The sequence below is a fragment of the Panthera onca genome, chromosome B1 (genome assembly GCF_046562875.1).
Source record: "Panthera onca isolate mPanOnc1 chromosome B1, mPanOnc1 haplotype 2, whole genome shotgun sequence".
Classification (NCBI taxonomy): Eukaryota; Metazoa; Chordata; class Mammalia; order Carnivora; family Felidae; genus Panthera; species Panthera onca.
The window spans coordinates 153505739-153523618 of NC_138342.1; the positions used below are offsets into that span (position 1 = coordinate 153505739).

The 17880-nt window shown below is 41.2% G+C and overlaps 2 protein-coding genes across 7 annotated transcripts in view; one reads left to right on the forward strand and one right to left on the reverse strand.

Annotated features, from left to right (window-relative positions):
- PRSS51 (serine protease 51) overlaps positions 1-13207 on the forward strand; it is a 58572-nt gene extending 45365 nt beyond the window's left edge. Inside the window, exon 6 of the mRNA XM_060653701.3 lies at positions 13038-13207. Coding sequence (XP_060509684.3) covers positions 13038-13079 — 42 coding nt within the window. The 3' untranslated portion in view covers positions 13080-13207. The remainder of the gene's footprint in view (positions 1-13037) is intronic.
- LOC144616120 (uncharacterized) lies at positions 1925-17835 on the reverse strand. 6 transcript variants are annotated; one of them, XR_014137628.1, is made up of 5 exons: positions 17755-17835; positions 17050-17102; positions 12797-12902; positions 11262-11413; positions 1925-2722 (listed from the first exon to the last, which is right to left on the reverse strand). XR_014137628.1 is itself a non-coding variant. In XM_081795596.1 (4 exons), the coding sequence occupies exons 1-4, from the start codon at positions 17833-17835 to the stop codon at positions 2562-2564; spliced, it is 447 nt and encodes a 148-aa protein (XP_081651722.1). In that variant the 3' UTR covers positions 1925-2561. The 6 variants fall into 6 exon arrangements, 4 of the variants coding, with proteins under 4 accessions (XP_081651722.1, XP_081651725.1, XP_081651724.1 ...); XR_014137627.1 differs by lacking the exon at positions 1925-2722 and adding an exon at positions 6810-10013; XM_081795596.1 differs by lacking the exon at positions 12797-12902.
- Positions 17836-17880: the final 45 nt, after the last annotated feature.

A 17880-nucleotide genomic window follows, 5' to 3' on the forward strand; every position in this document is an offset into this window, starting at 1 on the left:
GTTAATTAAGTATTTATTATGATCCCATTGTATTATCTTTCTTTGATCACTAGCTAGAACTCTTTTTTAAAAATTTTATTTTAGTGACTGATTTAATGTTTATAGTAGGAGTTGGCAAACTATGGCCTGTGGGTCTGTTTCTGTAAATCAACTATTACTGGAAGGCATCCACACCCATTCATTTACATTGCATATGGCTCCTTTCAAGCTAAAACAATGAAAGTGGGGCATTTGTGATAAATACTATATGGCCCACAAGTCTAAACTATTTACTATCTGCTCTTTAAAGAAAAATTTGCTACCCTGGCTTACAGTATCCATCTTTAACTTATGGCAGACTACTGTTATATAATATAACAATTCATATTTAGTATAAAAATCCTTATAATAGTACACTTCTTCCCCTCACCTTTAACCCCTATTCTATTGTTGTCATACAATTTGCTTATTTATGTTATAAACCAGAGAGGGAGGGAGAGAGAGAGAGAGACAGAATGGTTTCTAATTCTGTTTAAATAGTTATCTTTTAAAGAGACAAAAATACAAAATCATGCGCTATCATTTAGCAGTATTCACAGTAGCTGATATTTGAGAACAATCAGTTTATTGCTTTAATGGAGTCAAAATGTAGGGATGAACATACCTTCTTCTTAGCTTCTTTGCTTCAGTCTTTCCTCATCTATGCCCACCCTCATCATTGATAGGATGGGGGTGAAGGTACTTTCTGGAAAAACTTTACTTTCCTTATCTATGGCATTTGATGGGATGAGGGTGGGGATATTTTCTGGAAAGAACTTCAGACTGTGCTCAGGGTTTACTCCTGGGTAACTTTAAATCTTCTTTTGTAATGGGAGATAAGTAGACAGTTCTAAATCTCATGTAAGAATGGTTGTGCTACATGTATATGAATAAATCATTTTGCAGTATGAAGTCTTCTGTATACTAAGAGAGGCACAGGTATCATGTATTAAAGGCCAGGAAGGAGAGAGACTTTCCTGAAGTATGTGTTGCTTTCAGGATAGGTGGAATATGAAAATGGACATTATTTGGGGGATGATATTTAAGAAGATGACCCAAAAGGAAATATTAGGGTTTTGTAGAAGCTGTAGCTTCTCTAAGAGAGGCTTATTCATACTTTATTATGTCATTAAATAGGGGAGCTCTTAAGTTGAAGTAATGGATCTTTATTTAAATTGGATAACAGACATTTGCCCAAATGTTTTATTTTATACACATTTCTCAAAGGCTTATGATATCCTAAACCTTTTCTTAACTCAAACTTTTTGACAGTAACTCTGAATATTCCTGGTGTAGCCCACAAATCCCATATCTCCACTGCTGTCTCCATTTCGTTTACCAGGCTTGACCACACTGATCTTTTCATTCTTTTAATGGGCTATGTTCTTTTTCTCCTCCAGAGCCTTTCCACAAGCTTGTCCTTTGCCTGAAGCATTCTTTACACCAGTCTTCCCTATGCTAACTCCTACTTATTAGCCAGGTCTCATTTCAAACTTCACTTCTTCAGAGAGAACCTCCCTGCCCACTCAGTATAAAATAATTTCCCTCCTACCCTTAGTTCTTTTATACACTCTCATGCTTGTTGTGTCAGACTGAATTATTGACCCTGTCCTTCATCCCTTCCTGTGTCAATACCTTTTTCACTTACCAGGGGGAAAGTGAATACTCTGGGGGAAAGAAGAATACTCAGATCTTTCAAAGACTGTTGGATAAGTCATCGGAGATGATACTGTTACTAGGGACCCAAAATGTCATTATGGCCTCCCTGTTATAGTCCTGGCCAAGTCTGAGTCAAAGTGGGTATAACAGATTTATGGACCCCAACCAATAGATTCATTTTCCTGGTTTCTGGGTGCAAACAAAAGTGGTTGTACTTAATAGCCAGCAGAATCCTTCTATTCATTCTCTGGAACCTTTATTTATAGTTTTAAAAAAACCTGATAATACCCCTATTGATCAAGATAGTTGCCATAGTTTGGGCTCCCTAGGACACAGACTATGAGACTATGCAAGAGATTTATTAGGGAGTGCATTCAAGATAAACACCAGCAGAAGGAAGGAAGCAGGAACAGATAAAGGAAAACTTGGGCTGTGATACAATTTCAGCGAAGGCTTCAGCAACTCCATGAGGTCCTCTGAAGCTGGGATAACCTTCCACAGTTTTCCAGGTGAGGAAGCTGGAATTTTATATGCCCTGCATTGATCAGTCATTCAATGTGGGGTTCCTTTGGAAAATAATCATGACCTTGGGTGAAGAGGCTCTGTTCAGCCACAGCAATTCCCAAAGAGACTTGACAGTCGAGGAAATAAGTCAAAGAGATTCCTGAAGGGGGAATTTGAGCATCACATCACAATGTCCACTACGGTAGTTAACGAGAAGTAGTACTGCATCCTAGGTGGAATTGCCAATATCAGTGCCTTTCAGTTCACAGATACGGTCTCTGCAGAAATCCAGATGAATCATGGCAGACAATGATGTACTGCCATACATTTTATCAATTGGCAGCCCCAATTGAGCTGTTATGCCTCATGTGGCATCGTTATTACATTGTACATAGTATGCAGTTATTGATCTGGAAAATGCCTTCTTTGCCATTTCCTCTGAGAAGGAAGATTAAAATTGGTTTGCATTGACTCCAGGTCCAGAAGTATAGTAGCTCACATCCACTGTCTTGGCCCAAGACCATGTTAATTGTCTTGCTCTCTGTCACAAATAAAGTATCACATTAACCTACTATATTGATGTCATCTTGCTTATCAGACCTGGGAAATAGGAAGTAGAAAGTACTTTGAATGCCCAGATGAGACATATCACTCCAGAGGATGAAAGATAAAGATTCAGTGGCCTGATACATTGGTAAAGCTTTTAGGGGTCCAATGATCTGGACATCCTCGGGGAATCCACTCTAAGAGAAGGGACAACCTATTGCACTGTACACCTCCTATCACTGCTCCTATCACCAGCAGTTGGTGGGTCCTCCTTAGATTTTGTAGATAGCATATAATATAGTTGAAAATAATGATCCAACCCATTTATCAGTGCCTCAAAAGGTTTTCAGTTGATTGTGGGGCTCAAAGCAAGGGAAGATATTGCATTGAGTTCAAGATGCAGTACAAACTGACCTGTCACTTTGGTCATATGGCCAATAGATCCAATGGCCCTGGATCCAATTTTGAATGGCCCTGAAGGCTCATTTTCTTCCTGTTTTGGGGAGCTCAACAGAGACCTGGGTTAGTAGGTCTGAGTTAGCTCAATGAGGAAGAAGCTAACTCTTTAATGGGCTACTAAACTCCTAAAACTCCTCTTTTCAAACAAGGTCACTTTTCAACCCATGAAGCTTCCAATGTTACATAATCCCAGAGATGTTCCTTGCTTTCCCCCATTCTGTAAAAATGTAGATAATTATGGTCATGGAACTCCTCTCTCCTGGAACACTAACCATACTACTTACTGTGTCCAGCCTAAAGTAATGAGGGTTCAGGGGATTGTATGTATTCTAATACTTCTCCACTATAAGTTCCCCACCCCAGTCTAGTATCTGTGTGTGCTCATGTTACTACGGTAGATATGGACATTGTAGGGAGTCTCTGTCAAGCCAGAACAGGAGAATTGTAGACTGTTATGGATCTGAAGCAATTTGCCTCTTGCAGCAGAGAATTTGTAAAACAATTCCTGCTGTGCTACGGAGTCCTAGTAGAGAGTGAGCACCTAGCCTTGGACACCAAGTAAGTACGAGACAAGAACTTCCTATCGTAACCTACCAATTCACATGGTTTGGCAGACCAGAAACACTCCATCTTCTGATGAAACTTCAGGATTGAGCTCAAACAAGTCTAAGTAACATGAACAGGTTACTTGTGTCTTTATGTCACCTACCTCTGTTGCAACAAAACTGCTCTCTCAACTTATATATTGACTTAATAAGAAGCCCTATGCCAGATGATGACAGAGGAAAAACCCTCAGTCCTCATTCCACAGAGGGCCCTGAAGATGGACTTAGGCTGCAATACAGACCTGCTCAGGGCTGGCCTTGACGTGACAAGGAGGGGAAATAACCCTGTGGGCAGAGCTTTGAATAGTACACTTGGTCATCTCCTTTGTATGGAGAAATAGATAGTGTTAAGTAAGGCCTCTTGGGCAGTGGTGAATAGCTTAGCTTGCTGGTCAAGGGCTTGGAAAAGGCAAGATTGAAATACCTACGGTAAAAAGGTCTAGGTCTAAAAAGGTCTAGGTCTAAAAAGGAGGTGGATGGACCTGAGGAGAAACTTTTGTGCTTCACATAAATGCGCACTAGAGAGTATTCACTGCAGTGGAGATTCTAATCAATACAGGGAATCAATGCCTATGATGGTATCCTGAGTAACCCACAGTATGGAGTATCGTGGCCTAGAACACACACATGCGTGTATGTGTGCACACACACGCGTGCACACACACACACACACACACACACACACCTGAAGCTAAAGTTTCATGAAATGTTACATATCTTTCCTATATGCTAGTTACCCCCCACTAAGTTGATACCATGACTCAATAATAGGATGTGAAATGTGAATCACCATTTGAAAAACACTGATGGAAATCAATCCTAACCTTCCTTTTACATTTAAGGAAACTGAGCTCCAAAGAAGGCAAGGCTTGTGGTGCCTGGGTGGCTCAGTCAGTTAAGCGTCCAACTGTGGCTCAGGTCATGATCTCACAGCTTGTGAGTTCAAGTCCTGCGTCAGGCTCTGTGCTGACAGCTCAGAGCCTGTGCTGACAGCTCAGAGCCTGGAGCCTGGTTTGGATTCTGAGTCTCATTCTCTCTATTTCTGCCCCTCCCCCACTTGTGCTCTGTCTCTGTCTCAAAAACAAAGGCAAAGTTTTGTTAAACATCATTAGCAAATGCAGGACTAAAATTCATGTTTCCTGACTCTCAGATCAATTTCATTTTTTGGCATCTTTCTCACATTTGTTAAAGGAAATAAAAAAGAAACATTTTTGAGGTGATAAGGGCTACAAGAAAATTTGAAAAAATTTCTTTTTAGCAAACATCTAAAAATGAAGGCTAAAATTCAACAAACATCCTTCAAAATGCATACCGATCCCATAAGAAAGTAAGGAAAAGTTTAGGAAGTCAAACACAAAACAGAAGGAGTCCAGAGTTGTTATCCAGAATTAAAGGCCAACAAGAGGTCTAGAGAATTACATTATATGAACAGGTTGCATAAATCTAGACTCTTGAATTTTAATGGTCCTGTGGGGGATAAAGACTTGAGCTTTTGGAAGGTAAGTTGTATGAACTGAGAACCATTTGCAAAGAAAGGACACTTACAGGGACACTTAAAGAATGGACACTTATAAGCTCAGGGAAAGTGTAGGCTAGGAAAACAAAAAAACTCCTCTGGCAAAAGATTGTTCTTTGTTTTAGCTTCAGTAACAGATGGGGAAGGGTTATCAGAGAAATGGTAAACATGACCCTATCCTCATAAGTGTGTTACAGCTCCAAGTTAACTTTGTACGTAGCCCAGAAAATACCAAAGTGAAAAATTAAAGTGGTCCCAGTTGTGTGTATCCCAGGAAATCTCTCAGAAAGAAGAACGACTCTCCTCTAGAGACTTGTATGTTCAGCATAGGTAGGGCTGCCAGATAAGATGCATGTCACAGGGGCGCCTGGGTGGCGCAGTCGGTTAAGCGTCCAACTTCAGCCAGGTCACGATCTCGCGGTCCGTGAGTTCGAGCCCCGCGTCAGGCTCTGGGCTGATGGCTCGGAGCCTGGAGCCCGTTTCCGATTCTGTGTCTCCCTCTCTCTCTGCCCCTCCCCCATTCATGATCTGTCTCTCTCTGTCCCAAAAATAAATAAAAAACGTTGAAAAAAAATTAAAAAAAAAAAGATGCATGTCACAAAGTTAAATTTGAATTTCAGATAAACCATGAAAAAATGTTTCAGTATGCAGCATGACATATCTGAGAAATACACACAAAAGTATTAGTTGTTTATCTGAAAATCAAACTTAACTAGGTATCTTGTTTTTTCCCCCTAAACTGGCAGCTCTAATCAGAGTTCCTTACAGATGCCCACAGATTAAGTTTAGCCAGTCATGAGTTCAAAATGCAAAGTTGCTGAACTCATATAGGAAACAAGCCACCATGAGAAAGAGCAAGAAAAACAGAAGATTGTATACCTAAAGCCTTCAGATATTTAAGTTATTAGATAATGAATATAAATAATTACATTACAAAAAGGAAGGAATTGAAAACTTGAGACTACAAACAAAATACTACAAAAAATGGCCAGGCAAAATCAAAAAAGAATCAAATAGAATTTATGGAAATAAGTAGAATCAGTTGGGGCACCTTATTGGTTAAGCATCTGACTTTGGCTCAGGTCATGATCTCATGGTGTGAGAGGTCAAGCCCTACATTGGGCTCTGCACTGGTGGTGCGGAACCTGCTTGGGATTCTCTCTCTCCTCCTTCCCCACTTCCCCACTTGTGCTGTCTCGCTCGTTCTCTTAAAATAAACAGACTTTAAAAAAAGTAAAAAGAAAAAAGAAATAGAATCAGTAAACCAGTAGATGGATCTAAAGAAATTATGTGGAATGCTAAAAAAACAAAACAACACATGAGAAATGTGAGAAAAAAGTTACAAAACAAGGAGGATAAAGTGAAAGGCTCTAACATATGGCTACTGAAGTTTTCAGAAGGAGAGAATAGAAAAGATGGAGAAAGGGAAATAGTTGATGAATCAAATGACCAAGAATTTTCTGTAATTGATGAAAGAAATTAATCCACCAATTCAGGAAAGCTCAAACCTGCAGCAGAATTTATAGACAAACACATTTTAGTGAAATGGCAAAATAACAGAGAGAGAGAAAATCTTAAAATCAGCACAGACAAGAGAAAATGTACTTATAAAAATACAGCAAACCGGTAGACTTCTCAACAGCAACAATGGAAGCCTAAAGATAATGGAATCACCAATGTGCTGAGAGAAAATAACCACCATATTTAAATTGTTGACACCAAAAAGTATTTAAATTGTTGACAACCAAAATCATTAATGTAAAACAGATTTTAAAAATGGTTTATCATTAATAGATCTTCACTAATATTTTTTAATATTTAAAAACATATAATTTAAAACTTAGAAGGTATTTATGTAGGTATATCTACAGCATCACAGTGTGTAATAAAAAATTAGAGAAAAACATAAATGCTCATCATCAGAGGCACAAATAACTAAGTTTTAGTATAGCCATACAACAGAATACCATTTAGGTGATAACATACAGGAACTAGAGTTAAACTGATCAACATAGTTTACAATCACAGGCAAAAGCAAGGTGCAGAAGAATATACTAACTATGATAACCCTTTCTATACATTTTTGAAATATGCAAGACATGACAATTGCTTAGTATATATTCAGATATAGAAAAATTATAAATTCAAGGGAAATATAAATACACAGTTCAGGCCATTTACTATGACTGGAGGAGATGGAGAGACCCACGGAGACCTTCAAGTGGGTTCATAGTGTTTTTGTTCTTAAAGTGTGAAGTATACATGATGTTTATTATATTATTATTTGTCCCATTTTTGTCTTAAATACCTTACCATAATTTATAAAAGTAAATGAAAAGGAGAAAAGAAGGACATTTGAAGTGTTTATAATCTCTTCTCATTTTGAAAGCAAAATGCATATGGAATGGTAAAACTAGTACTTATGAGAGATGGTTAAAGAGAAAATAAGGATAAGAGAACAAAACAGTGTGGGGTAAAGGTAGCAGATAGAAACTCACTACGAAAGCAGGTTTAGTTATGGGGTTGTTTCTCCAATCATCCCATGATTTTATAAGCAGAAGTCATGGGTCTCTTGCTACTTTTCAGGCCACATCTTTGTGGCTCTGACCTGAGACCAAGAGGCTGGTGCTGCAGCCAGTAATTGGGAAGAAGCAGAAAACAGCTTCCTCTTTCACCTGCCCAGCTGTCTCGTAGCTCTGAGGCTAAAGACAAGGAGGGAATGAAGAGTTAGGCCACTGTAAAAACTAGACTCTACTGGAGTCCAGTTTCAGCTGCCACTGCAACTGCCTTCCTTCTGCATCTCAAGTATTAGCAAGTGTACCTCATTGGACCTTGAATCACATCGAAACTGTCAGTGCAAGTGAGCTGGGAATAGCAATTCATAGGCTTCCAGATCTCATGACACAGAAAAATGGAGATTTAGGCTTTAGGGAACTGAATTTCAAATGCTACTAGACACTATATCTAGTAAACCCACACCACTTTGGTTTCTCAGCATACACATGCAACCTTCTACTATGTTAAAAATTCTAGAAAATAAGAATAAAAACAATAGCAGTCTTTTGCTAAGCATAATACAAATATGCTTCATATAAACAAAAGCAATCTGATCCTTTTCCCCAAAGTGGGAAGCAAAATCTCATAAATCACGTCATCCATCTCTGGGTGATAATCATTTCTCCTTTAGAAATTCCCACTTATGTCTTTGTGTCACTTTGGATCTGCCAAGAAGCAGATGCTAATGCAGAATTATATGTGAAAGGGATTTATTGGGGAAAGTACCTAGGAAGAATAAAAAGCGAGGAAGTGACAGTAGGCAGGATGTCTTCAAACCCCCTTGCAGGTCTGAGAAAGTCTTGATAAAATTGATGGGAGATCTTGAGCAAAGATTGCCACATTGAGTAGTAGTAATGGACCCGATCTAGTATCCTCTGCATGTCACTCTCAGCCATTGCCTGGGTGCAGCCCAAAACAAGGGTGTTCTCATCCTGACTGCCATGATGGATTCAAAGGAGTAGCAGCTGAGAGCTGTTATCAACTACACTCCCTGCACCACTTTCTCTCAAAGCAGATCTGAATGGTGCACCTCCTTGGCCATCCCAATCTTGTTTCTAAAGACTAAATAATAAATTTAATGATCACCAACACCTGGAAAAGGAATGAAAAAAGGGAAATAGGCATATACAAATATGAAAATCTAGGCAGCTACTACAGTTCTTGAGTATACAACCTGGGCCATAGCCAGTATGTGTGAATTCCTTCATCCAACTTGAATGAAGCTCAGCTGATAGTGGTTCTTTGCTTGGTGGTGTAACCCAAATTTTCATTTCTGAGCTCTTGGTGGTTTTGCCGGTATTGAGTTGCTATAGTTTTCCATTTCTCCTTTTGGATAATGAAATTCTAAGAGCATCTCTGAAGGATTTCACAGACTCCTCCTTGTCTAAACTCTACTTGCAATAAAGTTCTTCTCTTGATAGTCGGGGTCGATCATTTCAGTCTACACATTAACTCTTTCTTTGTCTCTTGGTTCAATGACATGGAGAGCCCCACACAGCCAGGTAGCAGTCTCAATTCACAGGTCAATAGATCCACTGTGTCCCCTGGAAGCAGAAGGACTCCTCCTTTGAGAACTAAGGTTTCTAAGCCTTCAAAGCTCTACGTTGTGTGAAACAAAGTACATTTTTTGAATGGATCATTAGGTGGCTAGTGATTGGAGTCAGGCCCATTTTTATCCTTTGATTTACACACCCATGTTTTCTAGCCATAGGAGAATTGGTGCAATCTGTTGAAACTAGTTTTTAATATATACTATACCTTGTAAAAGAGCACTCCAACCTCATACGTTGTTAGATCTCAGCAGGCTCACTTATGGACACTTCAGTAAGCCATTCCGCTGTTTTGGCAGGCATGCTGCTTCTGGGTGGTGGGATTCATGTTAAGATCAGTGAATCTCACAGGCATCGCTTCTGTTGCATTATAACCAGTTGGTCAGAAGTTATGCCAAATGAAAAACCATATGCTGAATAACTAAGCATTTAGTAAGTCATGTGTGATGGGGTGGCAGAAATATGTGGTCAAGGTGGGTACATCCAAATACAAAAATAAATTTCTATTACTATGATAAAAAATCGCTGCCTATTCCACAGAAGAAGGGGCCAAGTGTAGTCAATCTTCCCCAGTGGTTCATGTGTCACAGCATCTTCAGCCTGCAGATGATGGTCACAACAAGGTATTATGAAGATGCTGATGCTTCTCATGGGAATTATTTTTCAATGCCTAATTAAACACAGAATCCTCAGGACTCATATAAGGTATAGAGTTAGAGGATGGCTAATCAGGTCACACTTAATAAATCCATTCTGATATTCTTATCCAAGGCTTTCAATATTTTTTCTTTTATATTCTGCAAAGGATTTTCCACTTCATACAGGCCATTATTTGTCCAAGGTTTTAGTTTTCCAACCAAACAGCCAGAACCATTCCAGCTGCTTCAGCTAACTCATTTGAATATAGAATTTCTCTCAAGTTCATCTAGACTGGTAAATTTGATCCAATAACATTTTACTTTATCCCTCTCCTAACCTCTTTAGAATCCATTCTCACATATAATCCTCAGGTTTCTACAGATATACATTAGCAGCATGTTGCAGGTTTTTTTTTTAATATTTTGAGAGAGAGAGACAGAATGTGAGCAGGGGATTGGCAGAGAGAGAGGGAGACAGAAACAGGCTCCAGGTTCTGAACTGTTAGCACAGAACCCGACATGAGGCTTGAACTCGCGAACCATGAGACCATGTCCTGAACTGAAGTCAGAGGCTTAACTGACTGAGCCACCCAGGAGCCCATAGTTCTTTTAGTGCATACTATGTTCTGGGTTAGATTTGAACTTATCCCCTATAAAGTCTACTGGGATGATTCTACTTTTGGTTATGACCAAAAGGGGTAGGAGTGGGTTGTAGAGAATCAGCATTACATGGACAAAGAATTATTTCAGCTAAGTCATTACCAGCTTCAAAAGGCCTTCCCAGAAGGGCGTGGAGGTGCTGCCTCTGATAGAAAGGCATGCTCAGTGGGATTTGGGGTTTTAAAGTACACTGATTTATCTTTATGCATCCAAATATCCCATGGCAAATTTTGTGGTCATCTTCTTTACCAATTAATCACTTTTCACATGAGCATCTAAAAAAGTTGTGAATTCAAGTTGTATTGTAATTCTGCCACCTACAGGACTTACTCTGTATCATATTTTTGATACAATAGATAAGAGATTCTTTTAGGGCAATTTTTTTTTTTTTTTTTCTGTAAGCCATCCATTGGATTCCATTACACTAACCCTTGCACTTCTCTCTTCCACCAGAGCATTCTATCACAAAATTCACTTGGTCTCTTTGAATAGGTAACTGATTCCAGGAATGACAAGTAATGACTTGAGAAACTGTTCTGACATTGCATACCATGGACTTCCTGAATCCCACTTTCTGCTAGTGACGAGGTCATTATTGCATTCAAATCAAACCAGGCCTTGACAATGCATCTTGGATTTCCATCTTTGTAGCTGAACTTCCTGGAACCACTTCGAGTACCAAATGCTGCATCTGTCAAGATTCTATGAGGAAAACAGAAAACACTATCTCAAGCAGAAAGGGATTTAGGACATAGACATAGATGTTTAGAGAACAATTAAAAGGGCTTGAGTGCAAACATCAGGAAAAACAGTTGCTTGCTTTCCAGAGCTTAGCAGACTTCAAAAATCATGGGAAATTGCTGTTCCCCCAAATCAATGATTTTACTATTCTCTTCAGCATTAGAGTGACAATTTTCATGAGGATACCCAAAGATGATGGCAAAAACCTCACAACTATCATCTGCTAAAATCTGCATGCCTGTACGCAGCTGCTATGAGAAAATTATGGTTTCTCCCTGTTTTCTGCCTCCTGAAATTTGGCTAAGGATCCAAATTTGAAAGCTGCTGGAGTTCTCAGACGTGTTACCCCAAGGTTTCAGCCTCTATAATTTTTGGGAGAGTTTAGAAAGGCAGAGATGATGCTAAATATCAATATGCAATATCTGGCATATCCTCTACTGAATGTGGAAAGCAAGAAGAGTAATTCCCTTAGACAATTGCTATGAGTGTTAAATGAGATAATATAACACTGGCAAAGTCCTGAGCACAGTATATTATACATGAAAAAGCTTAATGAGCAACTTGATATCTTTATGAGCCCTAAAATAAGAATGCCCTTATAGCTTTCGATTCTGCTTTCTGGGATAAAGCACTAGATGACTCTGTATAGTTATTTTCCATTTGTACCCCATTTCCCTACTGCAGATCTAATGACTGTCCTTCCCTGGGTCCTGGTAGGCTGATTTCTAGGCACTGAGTCACTTGGGATAGTAAAAGTCACTTGGCTTGCCCTTAGCAATGGGAGATACTGGCAGGAAGTGAGAGGGTTAGGGGTATTTCCTCCCTCTCCCTTCCCATTGAGACATTGTGTTGCCAGTGGCAGAGACCCTCCTTGACTCAGTTCCTGCTCTGTGCCCCTCCTCCACACCTGCTATTCTCACTGGATTCCAGTAAGTATACCTTCTCTCCTTGCCCCTGTGACTCACTGCTGTTACCTGTCTCTTGAACGCTTTCTACATGTGGGTCCTTTAAGATGCCCATAACTCTTTCTTAGTTCCTTCACTAAGTACCTTCATTTGAACCTTCTGAGTGGAGTTCTGTTTCCTTCTGGGACCCTTCCTAACTGATATGCTCAGGGTTATCTCCCTTAATAGCTGGCCTGTGGTTTTAGAGCCAAAAGAGGGCTGGAAGGAAATTCAGAAAGTTATTACAATGCTCAGTGGAAAGTCTGGCAGTGGAATGATACAGAACACAAAGACTTCACCCACCCTTTTTGACAGATGTAAGGACTTAATCTCCAAAATACCAATGAGCTATCAGCAAACAGGCAGTTTTCCTCGTGGAAAAACAAGTCTGAGGACCCACCGTGCACCCTTGTCCAAAATGGGAGTCAGTGTAACAGGGTCGAGTCTCTTTAACCTTGTGCCCAGATGCTCCAAGAAGCCTGTAACAAGAAAGAATCAGGGCACAGCTGAAATCCAAAAGGGAAAGGAAACAGGCTAAGATCCATGGGGAACAATGTCTATTTCTTAATCTGTCTCCTGCCCCAAATAGCTCTGCTCTCCTCCCCTACTTGTGTTTATGTGTCTGTTTCTTCCCCTGGCAGCAGATGCCACCAGGCCTTAAAGTAGGTCACAGAGGACGGTGACGAGCCGACACAGGCCCTCAGGCCATGTCCTCCCCTGACCTCACTCCCAGGTTCCTGGGTCTGGAGACCCACATAAGCCTGTGCTCTCCAAGGCATCCTGACAGAGTCCATGCTCCCTAGAACCACAGCGAGTCAGTGTTCCTCCTTCCAGTTGTGAGTGGGCAGGGGGCCTGTTCAGAACTGGCAGCAGAGGGGACAGCACTGAGTTGGGCTGTAGCCCTCCCCGCCTCATCCTGCCCCTGCCCTTTCATCCCCTCCAACCGCAGCCCTGCTTTACCGCCCTCAGGGATGCCCATTCTTCCCAGGGCAGCCAGAGAGCCCCATGTCCCTGCTGTTTACCCTGAGAAGCACTGGGGTCCCTTTCACATAGACCCACAGGTTCCAAACCAGGGCTCCTAGCATGTACCAGGGGCAGCAGTGGTGGGATGGGTAGAGTGCACAAATTAGAGTCAGGAAACCAGATTTCAAACCCCAGTCACCTGAGGCACAGGCTAGTGAGAGCGTGCCCAGAATAACCCAGCTGGGAAGCCACAGGTTACAGGCCTGCAAGGACCCACTGCACACCCCAAGCCACATGTGCCTGCCTCCCTCACAGCCCAGCCTCCCATCCCTCCTTGGGACCCTCTCTGCCCGGCATCCGGTCCTCATGTTGTCTTTCTCTCTACAGGTTCTTTCAGAGCATGGCTATGGCTGATCACTACTGACATCCAGGAGGTACAAACTACTGGGAGGATTACCACCAGCAGTACCTGAGCAAGAACACCAATGGGTACTGTGGCCTTGGGGGCAATGGAGTCCTGTCTGCTCTGTGTTATGGGCTCAGAATTTATATGCTGGAACCCTGGCTTCCAGTGTGGCTGTTATTTGATGATGGGTCCCACTAAGTAAGGCTAGTAATTACAAGTAATAGTAAAGAACTGATTAAGGTTAAATGAGGTAATAAGAGTGGAGCCTTGATGTGGTATGATTAGTGTTTTTTAAAATGTTTGCTTTTGAGAGAGAGTATGAGAGAGGAGGAGAGCAGAGGATATGAAGCAGGCTCTGCACTGACAGCAGTGAGCCTGATGCAGGGCTCGAGCTCATGAACCATGAGATCATGACAGCCAAAGTCAATGCTCAACCAACTGAGCACCCCAGGTGCCCCAGTATTAGTGTTTTTATGAGAAGAGACACTGGAATATGTGCTCCTGCTCTCTCCCTTTTCTCTCTCTGAATCTCTCCCTCTCTCCATAAACAGTCACTGAGGAATGCCAGCTGAGGACACTGTGAGAAGTTGGCCATGTGCAAGCCAGGAAGAGGGCCCTCACCAGGAACAGAATAATCTGGCACCTTGATCTCAGACTTCTAGCCTCTAAAACTGTGAGAAAATAGATTTCTGTTGCATAAGCCACCCAGTCTGTGGCATTTTGTTATGGCGGCCTGAACAGACTAATACAGTATTAACAAAAATCATTTCCCCCCACAGGGCTGGCCCTTGAGATCACAGCAGAAATGCTTTCAACAAACTGGGCGTCTTTTGTGGTTCACATCAGTGGCTTTTCGAAGTGTACAAAGTATAAAGTCATTTTTAAAAGTCTGATTTAAAAGCATAATTTATATTTATTTAGTAATTTCACTTTTTTAAGGTGTATGGTATTAAGAATCCTGACAAATACAGGGGCACCTAGGTGGCTCAGTAGGCTGAGTGTGCGACTCTTGATTTCAGCTCAGGTCGAGATCTCGTGGTTCATGAGTTCAAGCCCAACATCGGGCTCTGCACTGACAGCACAGAACCTGCTTGAGATTCTCTCCCTCTCTGCCCTTCCCAGACTCTCTCTCTCTCTTTCTCTCACAAAATAAAGAAATAAAATAAAAAAAAAAAAGAAGAATCCTGGGTGCCTGGGTGGCTCAGTCAGTTAAACATCAGACTTCGGCTCAGGTCATGATCTGACATGCTGACAGCTCAGAGCTTGGAGCCTGCTTCAGATTCAGTGTCTCCCTCTCTCTCTGTCCCTACCCTACTTTCACCCTGTCTCTCTCTCAAAATAAATAAACACTAAAAAAATTTTTAAATTAAGAATCCTGACAAATACAAATGTCTGTGTAATCATTACCACAATGCAGACATAGAAACTTCCTACCCGTCCCCCAAATGTTCCCCGTGCTCCTGGGAACCCATCCTCTTCCCCAAACCTCAGCTCCTGGCAACAACTGATGTATTCTTTGTTTGTCTTTTTAGAATGCCATCTAAATGGCATCATACAGAATGCAGTTGCTTTTCCACTTAGCATAATGTATTTGAGATTCGTGTTGCTGCATGTATCTATATTTGTTCCGCCATGGTTGATGAGTAGTGCTTTTGTCTGGATGTACCACTGTTTATCCATTCACCCAATGATGGACATGTAGGTTGTTACCAGTTTTTAGCAATTATGAATAAAGTCACTATAAACATTGTGAGATTTTAGTGTGGACGCATGTCTTCATACAAAGGTGTTTTGATAAAAGTGTGAATTCATTCATTGATGTGCTGGGAGATTTGGGGATTCTTTAGGGTCCGAATGAAGATAATGCATATGCTGTGTTTCCCATTCTGGACTCTGGGGCCAGCCATGGAAGCATTGTGGTTAAGCTAGGCAGGATTGTGAGTGACACTGGAAATTCTTTATCTCTGCTCTCTTCCACCTCATATGAACACGTGCTTTCCAGTGCCCCCAAAGTATGCATTTACAGCCTTAGTGAAACTCAACTTCACGCTGTTTTCCAAAGCACAGCAATGAGGAAGCTTCCCCATTTCAGCCCCCTTCCTGGCATAGAAAAATATGAGCTAAGTGGGTGAATTCTGATGCTTTGCTTACAGCTATGAGAAGTATCGGAAACGCTTGTTGTGTGAAAAGTTTATACACAATAACATGAAGTAACTTCTTAATATTTCATCTGCCTTTTGCTTATTCTGACAGGATATTTCCAAGAGTTTTAAAGATAAATTTTAAAGCCTCAAAACAGCTAGGAAAAGAACAGTCCCCATAGTCACTTCCCCTGAAATGAAAATCCATTATGTATAGAATTTTGGAAAATGTTTATCTCTATCGCTGCCTTGCAGGTCTTTAGGAATAATGCTGTCCCCCACATACCTGTCACATCCATGGTGATCACTCATGAGAATTATTCAGTGGCTGTTGATTCAGATTTGAGCTTTGTTCAATAAATTAACCTCTGTCTCCTGCTTAAACTTGTACATTATTCCAACTCAATATTTTAGTTTGGACCTTTTGAAATTGCCAATATTTTGGAGCTAGAAAAACAGCAATTATATATGTTTTGACTTAAAAGTTCCTATAGGTCCCACACACCTTCATATGTTTGCAAATGTTTTCTGCCCATGTAGAATGCCATCATTACTTTCCTAGGACTGCCATAAAAAAGTACCACAAACTGGGTGGTTTAGAACAACAGAAATTGTTCTGGAGCTCTAGAGGCCAGAAGTCCAAAATCAAGGTATCAGGAGGCCATACTCCCTTGGAGGCAGTAGTTCCTTGAATTGTGGCAGTCTAAATCCAATCTTCATGTGGCATTCTCCCTCCCTCCCTCCCTTCCTCCCTCTCTCTCTCTCTCTCTCTCTCTGTATCCAAATTTTTCCTTTTCATAAGGACACCAGTCATATTGCATTAGGGGCCAACCCTGCTCCAGGAAGACATCATCTTAACTAAGTGTATCTGCAATGACCCTATTTCCAAATAAAGGCACAATCTGAGGTACTAAGGTTTAGGACTTCAAAAGAAGAATTTTTGAAGGACACCATTCTATCCATAACAAATGCCTCTCTGCCCTTCTCTAAAACCGTTTCTCTTTGTAGATTGACTTGGCCCAGACAGAGCCTATTTCATCTAGAGAATCTTCCCTAATAACCTCTTTCTCCCGCCCACCACATACACATGCTCCTCCCAGACTGGGTTGGGTGCCCCTCCATAGCTCACGGTGATACACTTACTCCACTGTGTTGTTGTCTTTGGTCACAGGTCTCTCCCAGGTGGGCATGTGTTTCTACGAGACAGAACAAATAATGTTCATTTTTGCATCATCCTCTAAGCCTGGCATGTGGAACGTGTCCCATAAAGTGCTAGCTAACCTACTGAACAAATGAATAGACTGCATCAACAAAAACCACCCTGCAGCTGATCTATGCATGGATCTGTACTTTATGCATGTCTTGCTTATAGACACTGCTGGTTAATGTTCCTCCCTTTGCTGGAAGCCAGTAGAGATGCAATTAGTAGAGATGACATTAGTAGAGATGAAATTAGTAGAGAATTAAAACCATGGGCTTGGTGTTTGCCAAGCCCAGTGCCAGGATACACACATTATCTCATTAATCCTCCCAACAATATAACAATGCATTATTATCTCCATTTTTCAGAGGAGTTATCTGAGGCTCAAAGTTCAGTAGCTCCCCTAAGGTCCCACTGGTAATGTGAGCTCTCTTCTTTAGGAGTCCTTTAGTTATCGTTGCTCTGCTGTATCATCTGGGCTGTTTGGACCAGAAGCCTTGAATCCTTTCTCCTGGGGAATGCCTTTAGCTCTCCTGTCCTGATGCATTAGTGGATCTGAGAGAATCTGAGATGCCTCAACTTGCAGGAGCCCAACTGGTGTGAAGTTCTCCCACTATCCTGCCTCTGGCCCCCAGTTCCACACTGACCTCCACATCCCAGAGAAGTGGCTCACAGAAATCATCAGGTCCTGGATGCATGATGCCACTTGGTTGCCTTGTCTGGACCATGAGTGTTCTACCCGGTGCTCAATTGTGACCTCAATGGTCAGGTTG